Source organism: Eurypyga helias, unplaced genomic scaffold, assembly GCF_000690775.1.
Source record: "Eurypyga helias isolate BGI_N326 unplaced genomic scaffold, ASM69077v1 scaffold17402, whole genome shotgun sequence".
Classification (NCBI taxonomy): domain Eukaryota; kingdom Metazoa; phylum Chordata; class Aves; order Eurypygiformes; family Eurypygidae; genus Eurypyga; species Eurypyga helias.
The window spans coordinates 1,219-16,460 of NW_010238040.1; the positions used below are offsets into that span (position 1 = coordinate 1,219).

Sequence of the window (15,242 nt, forward strand, 5' to 3'; positions counted from 1 at the left end):
TTGTCCAGAACTACTCTTAATGAGTTTTAGTAATCTCTTTTTTTCTGTAGTCAATTTAATTTTAATTTACAGCAAATAATAAGAACAGTGTCCATTCTAATGAATTGACTGTTCTTTCTAGGGATCAAATTTCTCAAAGCTGTTAAAACACCTAGACGTGCTGATGGAGGGGAGACATGCATATAGCTTCCCATCTCCAAAGGCTGGGTAAACTTTGGTGCCAACATCCTCTTAAACCCAGCTAGGTCTCTCTCAAAAGGCTTGGATAAGATTCCAGGGAATGGAACTGTCTGTGTAATATGCAGCTGAGCAGATATCCAGCTATGACTTCTTGGAGGGCTTGTGAGCCTTTTAGAAGCACAACAAAATTGATGAGAATAAAATTTGGTGTGGCCAAGCTGAACTTACTCTTCTAGGCACTGTGCCTGTCCTAGCAGCTGTTTTTACCATCCAGTGTTCTTGTTCTTTACAGTTTGAGACTTGGCAGATCACATGCTCTTATTAAATTTTTAAGAATGAAGCAGTTGTTACTGTTTTCTCAACTAAAATTGGATTATCAGCTTCTGTTGAGTTTACTAAAATGAAGAATTCTTTATTGGTGCTACTAGACTGCTGAAATAAAAGTTGGTTAAACTAACCTTGAAAAATATTTACTGCCCAAATATCCGAAAACCTGAAAGTCTATAAAAATGCAGTGTTGCTAAATAATCATATAGCTTACTAGATAAAAAGGTATCAAAACTAAAGCTGATGGAATTTCCAAAGCAGATAATAGGAAAGGACAGAATTCCATAAGCCTTTCATAATTTCCCTACTATAAGCAGTTCTGTGAGCTAGTGAAGTCCATCTTCCTAGGAATACGTCTGGAGACCTGGCTTCTGTGTAGATTACCTGGTGCCTGAAGAGGGTTATATTGCAGCCGTTTCTTTTGTGGGTAGGGTTTTTCTCTAGCTGCCTGTTTAATTAAATCTTTAGAAATGTCTGATTTATCTAGTTTTCTGTTGGATTTTGCTGGATGTTTTTGCCTGCATGTGGAAGGAACATTTGTGCATCTTCCTTGCTGCAGCTCCATCCCAGCTTCGTATTTAATTTGACTGCATCTGCCTAGTTTCCTTAGGAACACAAACTAAAATGGTGGTGTTTTGATGTAAGGAAAAACCCTTTCACTAAGCACAGCTTGCCACTGGAAGAGGATGCCCAGAGAGGCTGTCAAACCTCTGCCCAGGGGGTGTTCAAGACCTGAGGGGCCTAGATGCAGAGTGCCCTGGTCTTGTTCATTGTTGAGCCTGCTTTGACTAGGCATCTGGTCTGAGGGACCTCTTGAGGGCCCTTCAAAGGTGAATGTGGTTTTCTAAGAAGTAGACTAAAAGGAAGGCAAGTAGGAACTTTTGTGGTGACTTCTGCTTTGAAGAGGTGAAATGTTAGTATTTTCAGGGTTTGTTTTTAGTGCAGAGAAATTACAGTCAAGCATGGGTACTTGGCAAACTAGTAGTGGTTGTCTTTGACTAGTAACATATGTCCAGCCTGTCACTTTGCTTAGGCTAGTATTAAGATACACCACTGGAAGTGTTGCATTTGTGGTCTTTGTTGAAAAACTGAATGCAGTTGGACGTTATAATATATGATTACTAATGTAGTAAGGAAGGGAACCTTTAGTGTTGTGTAAAAGTCTGGTTTGCAGTATCATCCAAACGAACAGCAAATGCAGGAATAGATTGATGGATAAAATGCCTGAGCAAGGGCTGAATGACCTATCTAGAACTGAACTTGGGACATAACTGCTACAATGATTCTTTTATTTTGCCATTAACTTGTCTTGGTTCTGTTTATGAAAAGGTCCTGTCTATGAAAACTCAATGGATTGTAATTTTTTTTGAAATGACAGTTAAAAGTAGTTAAATTTGTCTTCTAGGTGGCCAGTGCGGTGAAAGGATCAAGACTCTTGGGCTAGAGTAACTTCAGTGTAATTCTACTGTAGTGCTTCCATGTTGAATTTCTTGGTTAAGAATGAGATGTGTACTAAGGGAAGATTGACTAGTTAGTGCAAGCTGAGGCTTGAGGAATGTCCAAAATACAAAAGAAAGAAGTAGTAAGAGAGTATGTAGAATAAACTGTATAGTAATCAGGGAATTAAACGGAGGACTTGAGGGAATGAGCTTAGAAGGTTGAAATTCGGTGACCTTTTAGTGACCGTGACATATTGCTGGTCTAATGGATTGTTGTGATTTAACCCCAGCTGGCAAATGAGCACCACACAGCTACTCGCTCACTCACTTTCCCCTCCTTCCCGCCCCCTTGGTGGGATGGGGAAGAGAATTGGAAAAGTAAAGGCAAGAAAACTTGTGGCTTGAGATAAAGACACCTTAATAGGTAAAGCAAAAGCTACACATGCAAACAGAGCAGAACATGGAATTCATTCACCCCTTCCCACTGGCAGGCAGGTGTTCAGTCATCTCCAGGAAAGCAGGGCTTCATCATGCATAGTGGTTACTTGGGAACTCCAAACATCCTTGCCTTCCTCCTTCCCCCAGCTTTATACACTAAACATGATGTCATATGGTAAGGAATATCCCTTTGGTCAGTTGGGGTCAGCTGTCCTGGCTGTGTCTCTCCCAGCTTCATGTGCTACCCCCAGCTTACTCACTGGTGGGGTGTGTGAGAGGCAGAAATGGTCTTGACTGTGTGTAAGCACTGCTCAGCAGTACCGAAAACATCCCTGTGTTATCAACATTGTTTTCAGCACAAATCCAAAACACTAGCTATGGTGAAGAAAATTAACTCTATCCTACCCAAACCAGCACATGGATACAGACAGTGTTAAGTGAGTAATTATTCCCAAGCAGTTTGTTTAAAGACCAGCTGAATAACCTTGCACGTGATACAGAAATATACGTATTTTTGGGTTGAAAGACTAACTACTGGCAAACTGGAAAATCAGTAATTTATGTTCAAGTTTCTTTAAGGTTTTTGTTTGTTTGTTCTTTGTATTAATGACTTTATCTCAGAAAGGTTACTGGTTAAGAAAACTCGTGAGATACGTGGATGTTATGTACTGTACCACCTTTGTAGACTAATGCTTCTTTTTTGTGAGTTAGACGTGCCTCAAGAAATGTCTGCTTCACCGTCTTCAGTAGCATCAGTGTATCCATTAAAGGACTGAGATGGAGGAACTGTTTCCAGTGGACCATAACATACTGAACCACATCTCCTGGCTGATCTAAGCATGGTGCCTTCCTGTCAGCTCTGTTGTTTCCTGGAGTGGACCATGGGGTTGGTGCACATAACCTGCTATTATAGAGGGACTGATGATTAAGCTTTAACCAGAAACTATACAACTTCCTGTTTGACTTCACTTTAAAAAGAGGATTTTATGTCTTAATTTTACTCCTTGGACTTTGATAGAATGCCAGACTAGTTACTCTCATTTATTCCATTCTGTATAGGTTCCTGTTCCACACCCTCCCCAGTGGTATCAGAATGTCTTCCAGACTTCTTAACAATAAAAAATATTAGAAAACAAGATTAGCGTCTGTCAAATGGGGCTCCCTCTCCATTTCTCTCTGCACACCTTTCCTTTGGGGGGAGAAGAAGAGGAGAATAGCATGTGAGTTTTTTTTAATTTTAATTAAAAAAACCCTCGAATGCATGTTTTGTCGATAAATGAAGGGTATTTTTTCTTCTTGAACGATGACCTACAGAGTAGAAAAAGATTCTGGGGTTGATTTTTTAAATTTTTGTTTTATTTTTGCTTTTGGTGAGCCTTAGCTTGTAGCTTCTGTCTTATGTGGGAGGCTTTCTTGCACCTGTTTACAGGAAAGTCTTGCCTTTTAAGGCAAAGATTTCATGTTGACGTCTTGCCTTTTTTTTTTTTTTTTGAGAAGTACAGCTTTTCAAGACATTCAGGACCACCAAGGCTGAAATACTGCCTGGGGATTTTTTTTTTTTTCTCCTGTTCTTCATGTTAGAACTTGTCCTGGATGGATGTAGCAGTAAGGACGGAGATATTTTAAACTCTATTGGGTCCTCTGCCAGCTGTTTAAGAACAAAGAAATACCTGTGGAGCTCCCAGTGACCTTTTTCAGGGCAGGACAGTTCTGTTGCATTCTATGCCCATTTAAGTTTCTTAAATCTCAGCCTAAATTGCATTTTATTGTAATCTGGGGAGGAGGTGATAAAGGCACATACTTCCAAAGCTAAACCTGTGGGGATACCTTTGTACTGGGAGGTGAAGATAAACTAAGCCCATGGGGATACCTCACGATGTTCTGGGAGCTGAAGATAAGCAACTCATGCGTCCGTAGGCCAGCTGCATGGGGAGTGATAGCCTAGCTGTTGGGGAAGCTCTAGACCCTTCCTGGTGGTATGTTCTAGACAGATGGGCAACCGTGCTGCACAACGGCCCTTCAGATAGGTGACCTGCATCAGATCATCTGTCTTTCTGTAACTTGCTTCAGTCATCGTCCTTCTCTGTATGTCGAACTCCAGCTATCACAGCTTGCTGGATGAATGAGGGTAAGGTATAAATCTAAATTCTGGAGTAGGGGAAGGTGATTAAGAGCTATACACACTTCTTCAGAGGAGGGCACCTAAAAGCATATGGGTATTAACAAAAGTTGTCCCACTTCAGCATATTTAGCTATGAGTGCCATGCATTATTAATGGAGTAGAAATAAAATTAATTATTGTAGTAGCTTGTTTTATGTCCAGATCCATATTGACTTAGAAGCAAAAACTTCTGTTAGAAACTTAGATTTTGCTAGCAATCGTATTTGAAGCATATTGGATACATGACAACAAACCAAATTATCAAAGAGACTTACCATCTTGACGTAACATTCACGGTGAAAGATGTTGAATTCCTCCTTCCTAAATGAGATGAGAGTAATTTTCTGAATAGAACTTAGTAAACTTCTGGTGTTCTGGTTCCATTACAAAAACCCCCACAAAACGCAGTGTAATTACCATGTAGGCACAGGGATCTGAAAGAAAAACTTAGAGTTTTGTTTGGATAAGAGAGAACAAATGTAAAGGACTTCCTTCCCCCCCTGCCCCCCGATTCTCTTTCCTTTGAGAGGAAGCAAATGATCTACTGGGAAATATTAATGAGACTAGTTCTTTGGCTTAAGGCTTTTGGGTTTTCAGGAACACAACTTTCAGGCTTCATTTTTTTGTTTTAATACTGTTAAATGCAAGTGTCTGTGTTCCAGTATTCCATCACTTTTTTTTTTGTCTGTCTTTTTCAGGAAAAGTGCAAAATGTTTCAAATTCCTGTTCAAAATCTTGATAATATCAGGAAGGCTCGAAAAAAGGTGAAGAGCATTCTTGTGGATCTTGGACTCGACAACTGCAGGGAATTGTTGAAGGTAAAGCATTCGAAGTAATGTAAACCAATCTGAAATGTCAACCCTCAAAATATTTTACTTGTAGTGTATGGATGATACTCCTCTGCCATAGGTCTTTATGGTGAGGTCTTTACTTGAAGAATTACTCATGACTGGCTACTATGCTAGGGGTGGAATTTTGTGTTTTAGTACATAACATTAAAAAAAAAATCTCAAGATGTCTTACAGTTAGTGCTGAATATTTACTGCTAGTAATAGTTCAAGAAAAGGAAACATTACAGCTTTGTGATCGACACTACAGACTAATGAAATATTATTTGTGTACTACACAACAGCCTTTTTTTTTTCCATTCTTTTAGAATCACAAGCCTATGAAGATTTGAGTCTACTCAAAGGCATTAAATTCTCTCCTATCACATAGAATCACAGAACGGTTTGGGTTGGAAGGCACCTTAAAGGCCATCCAACCCCCTGCCATGGTCCACTAGACCAGGTTGCTACAAGTCTCATCCAGCCTGGCCTTGAACACTCCCAGGGATGGGGCATCCACAGCTTCTCTGGGCAACCTGTCCCAGTGCCTCCCCACCCTCTCCGGGAAGAATTTTACTGATGTTCCTACTACATCTACCCTCTTTAAAGCCATTACCCCTTGTCCTATCACTGCCTGCCGTTGTAAAAAGTCCCCCCCAGCTTCCTTGTAGCCCCTTCAGGTACAGGAAGGTGCTATAAGGTCTCCCCAGAGCCTTCTCTTCTCCAGGCTGAACAAGCCCAACTCTCTCAGCCTGTCCCCATAGCAGAGGGGCTCCAGCCCTCTGAGCATCTTCGTGGCCTCCTCTGGACTCACTCCAACTGATCTATATCCTTCTGATGTTGAGGGCTCCACAGCTGGATGCAGCACTCCAGGTGGGGTCTCAGCAGAGCAGAGGGGAAGAATCCTCTCCCTCACCCTGCTGGCCACACTTCTGATACAGCCCAGGATACGGCTGGCCTATCAAGGGCAAGCCTCTGAAGGATTTACAAATTGTTGATATTTCTGAAAGTGGAGAAGCAGTTTGGTGCAGCAGTCTTGTTGCAGGCCTGTAAACTGCATCCAGGGCAAAATACCAAACTTGTCTTCCTGAGTTGCAGTTCACGTCCTGCATCTGAAAAAGGATTTTTAAGTGTATTGGGGCGATGAAGATGAACTTAGTACCATTGCTGCTGTTTTCAGGTGAAAGTGTTGTGCAACAAGAAGGAGCAATTCACACCATCATATTGGTAAGCCAGAAGATATCTGAATTTCTAATACCAGAAAAAGTGTACACACAGTAATGCAACTCTGGTGATAGGACAAGAGGAAATGGCCTCAAGTTGAGTCTGAAGAGGTTTAGATTGGATGTTAGGAAAATCTCCTTCCCTGAAGGAGTGGTCAGGCACTGGAACAGGCTGCCCAGGGAAGTGGTGGAGTCCCCATCCCTGGATGTGTTCAAGGAACATGTAGACGTGGCACTTGAGGACATGGTCTAGTGGGTAGGGTAGTGTTGGGGTGGTGGTTGGACTGGATGGTCTGACAGGTCTTTTCCAACCTTTAGTGGTTCTGTGATTCAGTGACTAAATGGTAGTGTATTTCAGCCAGTTGGTACAAAGGTGTTTTAGCGGTTCATTCATGACTTCACAGTGATTGTAGCAAAGACTTTTACTTCAGTACCATCATACAGAATTAGTGAAGTTAACTCTCTGTAGGGGTGCTATTGTATCTTTTGTGGAGGTGGTTTTGTGGTTGTTGCTTGTGGGTTTTTTTAATTGAAACTATAAGTAAACCATTGGAAAAACATTGCTTAAGATCTACATGAATGACTAATTCTGGAAAATTCTTGGGTTTTGCAGTTGAACAATGTTTGATAAATAAATGTCATGAGAGCTCAGGGAAAAGTATTGGTCTAGTAATTTTAATTTTCTTACTGTTTTATTGTGTTGTATATTGTTTCGTAATTGAACCTTTAAGTCAGAAGCTGTTCTGTCTTGACCCTTTGAAGTAGAAATATTTTGCTGATGCTGTGTTTTTGCTATGAAATTGATTGCAGACTTTTTGATTACAGTATGGGGTTTAATGCTGAACGAGGAATAAGGTGTGTTGTTTGGTTTTTGGAGGGGTGGGCAGGGGGGTGTGGTGTGGTGTTTTTTCATTTTTAATAAATGATGGTTGTGGGGAACCCTTCCATTATGGAAAAAGCTCTGTATGATGTGGGTCAAAAAATTAACCATCTTAGTTTTTTGCAAATACCTCTGTTTCAATCAAGTTTGTAACTTCAGCGTGCTTTTTTCCAAGAAGTCTGGGGTGTTTTTGGTATAACTTTAGCAGCAGGAAGAATAGTTTTTAGAACTTGATTTGTAATTAGCTCATATGATGGTATTTCTTTTTGTTAGAATAGGGTCTATAGTGTCTTAATAGGTGAGAAGTAGCTTAAGGTTGGGTTGGTGGGGTTTTTTCCCCCCCGAAATATTAAGAATGATTTCTGGACGTTGTCTTTCTGAGGAGGCTGGATAATTTAGGAAACTATGAAATGACGTGATACAGACTTGACCTGTCATCTGGTCTTAAAGTTGGTCTTGAACTGTTCAAGTAAGACATGATAATGGACAGTAGTTTGTGAGGAAGGTGAAGGAATTTCATGTACAACTAGTATTTCTTTGTGCCTTGGAGACCAAATGGATTAGGTTTTGGGCTAAAAATTCTTAATTGATCTCTGCTAAGAAGAAAACATGAGCCTTTTGTACTAGATTTCTGATTATCAGAGCCATACTTTTAAGTACACTGTAATTGCAGAGGTTTTGATAAAACTCTCAGCTTCTTCAATGGATTGTGAGCTTTAAGTCTTCATTTAAACTCTGAGCGTTTTATCTTTTTGTCTGGAAAACAGTGATGGTTTTAACACAGAGGGAAGAAGAGTTTGTAGTTCTAAAGTGTCTTAAATTTAGAAATACCCACCATGCATTAGGATTAATCAGGCTTCTCAGAGGGTTTTTATTCCCTTTTTGTTGCCTTCCCTTTCTGTATTCCTCCCCTCCTCGAAGTGATAAATGTGGGAAGGGCATAACAAGTTAGCAGATCAGAGCTTGCTTCTGGGATGTCAGAGTGGATCTCTGTTTAAAGCAAGAGTTCAGAATAGCTGATTGTAGCACAGACTAATTGTAATGATAAGAAAGGTTATCTTTCTTTATCAGTGAATATTTCCTCTCAGGTTTTTCAGCGAAACGGTGTAGACTTACTAAGATACATTTGCTTTGTAGGAATCTGGTGTTCAAGTCTAGGAGCCTTTCTTGGCGGAGAGTACTCAAACCAAAAGCAGAACGTGTTTGGGGTAGGACATAGAATTCAAGAAAACTTTTTTAACAGCGTGTAATTCACTCCAGTATGTTTGGATGAAGAAGTGTTAGTAAATCTTGAGTTGTCTTGCTTTCTCTATCAAATGTATATAAGAAAAGCATCATGTTTTCTAAGGCTGTGGGATTTCTTTTCTTTTTTAAGAAGGTTTGGCTGAAGGAGAAATAAATGACTCATTGAGTGCCCAGATACTGATCAGAATGGAAGTGATTTGGTTATTGTTGCCCTGAGCTCTTAAAGATTCTCCTTGGGGAAACTTGAAGATTGCAAATAGCTTTCTATCTTTTTCAAACTTAGCTACATTTTTCTAAATTCTTGAATAATTTAATTTAAATCAAATTCTCACTGATATGCCCTACTGTGTTGCTCACATTTACAGAGTGTGGACTGGAGAACAGAGCCTGCATTAAGTAGGATTATGTATTTATATGACTGCTAGGAGCTTTGTTTGTTGTTCAGTATATTCCCCTGTTGCTTGTAAAATTCACATAGATGTTGCAGCGTTTTTTTGACCATAAATTATTAGATTTATGAAGTCACTTCTCTTGAAGGTGGTCTTTATTATTCTTAAATGGTCTGTATTAAGTGCTTCTGTTGTTCCCGTGGGGTTTGGTGCAGAGGTGAAAACATCTTACCCTCTCTAAGCATCTTGCAGAATTTTTAGTGAAGAGGGGTTTGTGAAGGGGAATGAGAATGGAGAAAGTGCTAGTTTCCTGTGGGCTAAGCCTAGATTCATAGCCTGTGTTTCATCTAAAGTGCTCCTGTATGCTGTTGAAGCTAGTTAGGGTCTTCAGAAATGCCTAGCAAACAGGCATCTAGCTGTCTTTTTTTCATTAAGTTTGTATTTGAATATGTGTGAGCCTCAAAGTTGGAGAGGAACTTTAAGATTTTTAGAGTAGCAGCTGGCTTTGGCTTGAGGAACACAAACTGCTCTGCTGGGATACAGTGGAAGAATGCTATGAGGAAAATTGTTTACCCTGACATGGTTGTTCCAAACATGATGATAGTGTTGCTTTTGCAACCTGAGGAACAATATTGCTTCTCTTTGAAATAAGCTTCTAGGAATGTATTTGTTTTTCCAAGTTAGGAGCATAGTAAAGCTATGAAGATCTAATACTAAAATCTATTGCAAAGTAAACCATAGTGGTGAGTTTAATAAATGGATGTAAATAGTGAAATATTTCTGATTTAGGAGGAGGAAGGTAGAGGGAGAAAATATCTTTTGGTGTTCACCGTGAACTTGGCTAAAAGCAATGGAATTAAAGGGAATATTTTCACTTCTATATTACTTTGAGTAACTATGAAGTGTTCAGAATTCCTACTATATAACAAGTCAGTCATATGAACAGGTACTTCAGATAAAATAAAGCAAAGAGTGGTCAAAGAAGTAGTTTCATTGAGCTGAGTTTTGAGACCTGTCTCGGAATGCTGTATGGACTTCACATTCATCCTCTGCTTGTGTGGTTCTTCCTTTTTTTCTTTGGTCTGTATTGAGTCTATGTTTTACGGACAGACTGCAAAAGCAGATTCCTTCCTGTTTTCTTTTTTCTTATAGAATCTTAAAAGTTTTGACCCAGGTGAAAAACACTTTTGTAATACTTCGTGGAGTGATGTCTCTCCTTGGGAGTCTGTGGGCAAAAGGAAGGTATGTATGTTTGTGTTAGAAATTCTGGGCAGGCATGCATGTGGAGTCGCTGAATTTTACCTCTTTCAGAAGTCCTGGAAAAACTTAAATACACCTATTTCATGGTATAAAAAAAGCTTTAACATATGCTTTCTAAGTACTATTAGTCAGGGAATAATCTATTTCCTCTGTGTTCTTCTCTGTAATGCAGCTGGTTATAAGGACTATATATGCTGTTGGCTGTCTTTAAGGAAACAACACTGAACCATCAATATTTAAGATACCACGCTGATGTTCTGCCTTTTAGTCTGCCTTTTTAGTCTAATCTGATGTGTAGTCGTAGCAGGGTCTTGTACACATTTCTCATTGCACTGGAAGGGTGAAAATGTAATTGCACAGATGTGAGTGAATTAAGTTGAAATTACCCTTAGTGACTTGGCATAGGATTGTGGTGGAAAGCGTGTTCTAGTAAGATTTGTGTATGTGAAACAGCTTTTAGTTCTATGCAGCTGGAATCTACAAGAAAGGCAGGTTTGAGATGAACAAACCAAGGGATTTCTATACTCTTCTATTCTAGCAATTTTCTGGGATCCTGTATAGCACATAGGAGTATATCCAGAAGAAAAGGTAGTCTTGCTGAAGAGTTTTAGGGCCTCCTGATTGCTTCCATGGGGGAGGCCTGTAAACAGTATCTCAACAGCAGTGGGTCTACTGTTTTCATCCTGACTCAAGATGTTTTAGAATGGTGTGGTGGTGTGCCAGGATCTTTTTATCTGCTTTTACCAACTTTAAAACAAATCGAGGCTGCCAGGAGCAATAGTTGCTTTTTTTTTTTTTTTAACAAAGCTTTCAACAAAGAGGCTGACAGACAAAGCCACTCAGTCTTTGCCAAACTGTCGTTTAGTAGAAAGTGATCCCTGCCCTCTTTCAGGACCTTTGTCTGCCTTGTCTCCTAGCTCTCCTTTCCTGAACTTGGGTTCACACATTTAAAACTGGAGGTTCATCTGTTGATGTGAATTTGTGGATGTGAGAGTCGAATGTGACTTGTTTGGCGAGGTCAGTAGAGATGGATTGAATCTATCCTCTTATTGCCACTTCAGATAAGGCTTACAGTTACTTTCAGTCAAGACTACCTTTAGGTCAGGTGAATGGAATAAATCCCATTAATTGTTATGATGGGGTCTCTTTTTTTTCCTCCTTAATTTTATTTCTTCTTTATGAAAAACTTCTCCTGTTATTGGGTCTCCTGGCTCCAGCCAGCTTAAGTGAGCTCTAGCCTTGCTGATTCTGTCTTTCTTTGCCTTTCCTCCATGCAGTAGAGAGAGAATTCTTCCTATTTGGAAGGAGACCAGGCAGAGAGACCTGATCCCTTATCAATAGGGAGAAATACAGATCCTGACTCAGCTAGTCAGCATGGCCAGTAGTTTCTAGATCTGTCTGGAAAACAAGATCTGGAATCTGATCTGATGAACTTTAGTGTGTAGAGTTTGTAATGCGTTGCTGTGGAGGGATTTGCTAAGCAATGTCCTTTGGATGCTAAACTTACTCCTGTCCATTCTCTGGGATATGCTTCCCTGGTACATGTCATTCACCTGTCTTGGCATTATACTGCCTAGGGTTGGGAGAAAAAAAGTTGGCCATTAAGGATGTTTATTCCAAAGTTGTTGCCAGAAGGGGAAAATAAGTTGTTTGACCTACACTGGAACTCAGTAGACAGCAGATGTTTACTGAGATGAGTTGGTGGTTTCTACCATTAGTACTGTTTTTAGGGAAACATTAATAGTTCTGGAAGAATTTTGGTCTTGGGGGGCTGTCGTGTCTCTCTGCTTGTCTCTAGGTTGTAGGGAGTGTGAGACTACACAGTGGAAAGTGTTTCTGTGTTCTAGGGTATGTTCTTTAGAGTGGAACTAATTGAGTTTTCCTAAATGCTTCTAATAAGCCTTTTTGGATTCCATTTGTAGAGTTTAGGGTTGTGTTGGTCAGTCTCCAAGATGCTTCATTTTTCCCGAAGTGGCTTAGAATTCATATTTTGTCACATATTCTGTAAAACAGAGATGCCATCAGTAGGCTGTAGTAGGGCTTGTGAACATAGCAAATCATGTCATCAGCATGTTACCCTTGCATACACATCTAAGCTGCGTTTTAAGGGGTCTGTGTGGACAAAGTAGCAGAATTCCCTTTTTCTTGTGTGCTGCTGAGACAGGGTGGGGTTTTTTTTGTTATTGCTGGATTTTTCTGAGCTAGGTAGTGAGACTTTTTAGGTTTCATCTGAATCTGGTAGAATATGAGGTACAGAACTCTTTCTCCCCCTCTGTCTCACAATTTTTACCTCCATCAACACATAAATAATCTAAGAAGGCACGAAATATTATTTCCCTCAGACTTACCAGTATGCGGGCACTGGGGTGGTTTCTTAGTGGGGTACTGTAATGCTTGTTTGTCTAAGAAGTAAAAGCATTCTTACTGCAGAAGAGTAAAAGAATTCAGTCCTTTGGCAGTTTAATGGTAGAGTGGTCTCACTGCACCTAACAACAACTGTTCAGATGTGGCAGCAAGGAAATACTGATGGTGTATTACACTATGGTGGAAGTTTATAGGGATAGAAAGACCCAAACCAGGCATGGTGGAGTGGGGGTGGTGTGTGGGTGCAGACTTGGGGGAAGTGAAGAGTGTACGAGCCCAGTATTTAAAAGGATATAAGGTTTTCTAAGTCGTGGACAACCAATTAAAATAAGCAGTCACCTCTTTCTGTCACTTCTTCAGAAGTAAGGCTGCGAGGTGCAGCTCTTAATGAGGCATCCAGAGCCTTATCAGTTCAGGAGTGTCTGCAGCCTTTCTCTACTCAGTGTACTTTAAAAGTAAGTTTGAAGCTTCTGTTTTGCTGTGGTGCTGTTTGCTTACTACCAGCTGAGACCAGATGCCTGAGGAGTGTAAGGAGAGGGTAGCTCACCGATAACCCTCGCAGTGTACTCTTCAGCAGCCTTAGTCAGCCAGTGGCTTTATCTGATGCGGTCTTTTCAATGTAGAGGTTTGATTTTGGTTATCATCCAGGTGACTCTTAGTAGTGCTAATAGATGACACCTTCATGAGTGTATGAAATGACCGAAAAAATAACTGCACAGATTTTTAAAATTCTTCATAACATGTCTGTGACTGTGTGTGAGTGATCTAGGTAGGCTGGATGCTGTGGGGGTGGAACAGCTTGTCGTTCCCTTTTGGATGGCGTTTCCTAAGGGGCACAAGTGAGTAAGGTGAAAAACACGTCCGAGGGAACAGACAGGTTTGACTGGATGCTTGAGAGTGCAGATCTGTTGCCTGGATGTTGCTGTGACTGAATCTGTAGTTTTTGGCAGGAACCAGCATGGACTTGCTAGGAAGTTGGTAAGGAAATATGCTGGACAGGCCTACCAGCTTTTTAGAAAGAGCAAATAATGTTTGTATGGACGCAAACGACGCTGTAAAGCAATGTGTAATTGAGGGAGCAAATGACTGTTTAATGGGAGATGGTTATGTTTATTTTTATGCTGTTAAAATGTTTTTCTGAGAAGAATCTATAGGATCTCTAAATGAGTGCGCTAGAGGAAATTTCTTAAAGAAATTACTGTGATGGGATGTCCGGTATGTTGAGAGGTCATTGCTGCTTGATCATGAAAGGGGGTTTTATTCCTTGCTTTTTCTACTGTTTTTCTGGCTCCAAAAGAACATTCTTTAAAAAAAAAGAAGTGGTCTCCTGTGGCTTAGCTAGGAGAGGTATTTTGGAGAGCCTCCAGTGAAGGGTAGGGTATTGAGATACACAAACCGCCCCCCCACCCCTTCTCACCCCTTCTCACCCCTTCTCTCCCCTTCTCTCTCTTTTTCTCCAGTAGATGGGAGGTGGCGTTGAACTAACGAAAAGCTTAACAAGTGTCATGTTAAAAGGGCTGCTGTTACTAATCACTGCAGCTTCACCTCCTATGTACAGTGGCATACAAATTCTTTTTAGCTTGTTCTGTGATTCCCATCTTTAAAAACAGGCTTCAGAGTTAATTCTTGTGAACCGGAGTAGAAAAGACCTCACTTAAGGCTTCTTAATAAATGTTTAAAGAATCAAGAAGGGCACAGATGCTTCTCCCTGTGAGTATGTAATCTTTAAGCCTGCTTTTCAAGACCAGATTTCCATGAAACTAAGAAGATACATGCCCTGCGTCCGGTGAAGGCATTTTTGACAGGCAGTAGTGCAGACTTACTTTCACACAGATAGTGATTTAGGAGCCAGCAGTTTCTAAGTGGATTTGTTTGTTTGTTTGTTTGCAGAGATACAGAACAAAGCCGTACTGCTGTAGCTTATGCAAGTTCTCGTCCAAATTGCTTACTTCCTTCAGGAATCACTTGCACCGTTACCATGAGGATGAGATGGACCAAGAGCTGGTGGTTCCTTGCCCAAAGTGTGCATTTGCTTCTGATCCAAAAATAGTGGGAAAACATATCAAGATGTTTCATTCATCTAATAAACGAACACAGAACTATACAGTCAGCATTTTGGGTGGCATGAAACAATTCAGGAATGACATTATAAAATTTACGTGTCTAAAATGTCAGTTTACGGACACGCTGTATTACAACATGAAGAAACATGTGCTGATGAACCATTTTCAAAACCTGATAAGTATATATTTTGGCCAGAAACTTGTTGAAAGTAAAGAGAATTCTGTTGAGCACTACTGTAAAAAATGTGATGCTTCTGCAAACAGTCAAGATTCTCTAATGTACCATGTCTTGACAGATGAAACACACGGAGACCTAGAGAACAAGCTTCGGTCTGTGATTTCAGAACATATTAAGAAACCAGGACTCACGAAACAAATGCATATTGCTCCAAAGCCTCCCCCAGGCAGTCCTGTGGCTGCTCCGTCTGCGGGTCCTGTGGCTGCTC

The 15,242-nt window shown here is 40.4% G+C and overlaps 1 protein-coding gene across 1 annotated transcript in view; it reads left to right on the plus strand.

The window, feature by feature from the left end:
- Positions 1-3,474: 3,474 nt before the first annotated feature.
- ADNP2 (ADNP homeobox 2) overlaps positions 3,475-15,242 on the plus strand; it is a 14,212-nt gene continuing 2,444 nt past the window's right edge. Inside the window, exons 1-4 of the mRNA XM_010147713.1 lie at positions 3,475-3,604; positions 5,244-5,363; positions 10,262-10,351; positions 14,624-15,242. Of these exons, the coding sequence (XP_010146015.1) occupies positions 5,256-5,363; positions 10,262-10,351; positions 14,624-15,242 (817 nt within the window). The 5' untranslated portion in view covers positions 3,475-3,604; positions 5,244-5,255. The remainder of the gene's footprint in view (positions 3,605-5,243; positions 5,364-10,261; positions 10,352-14,623) is intronic.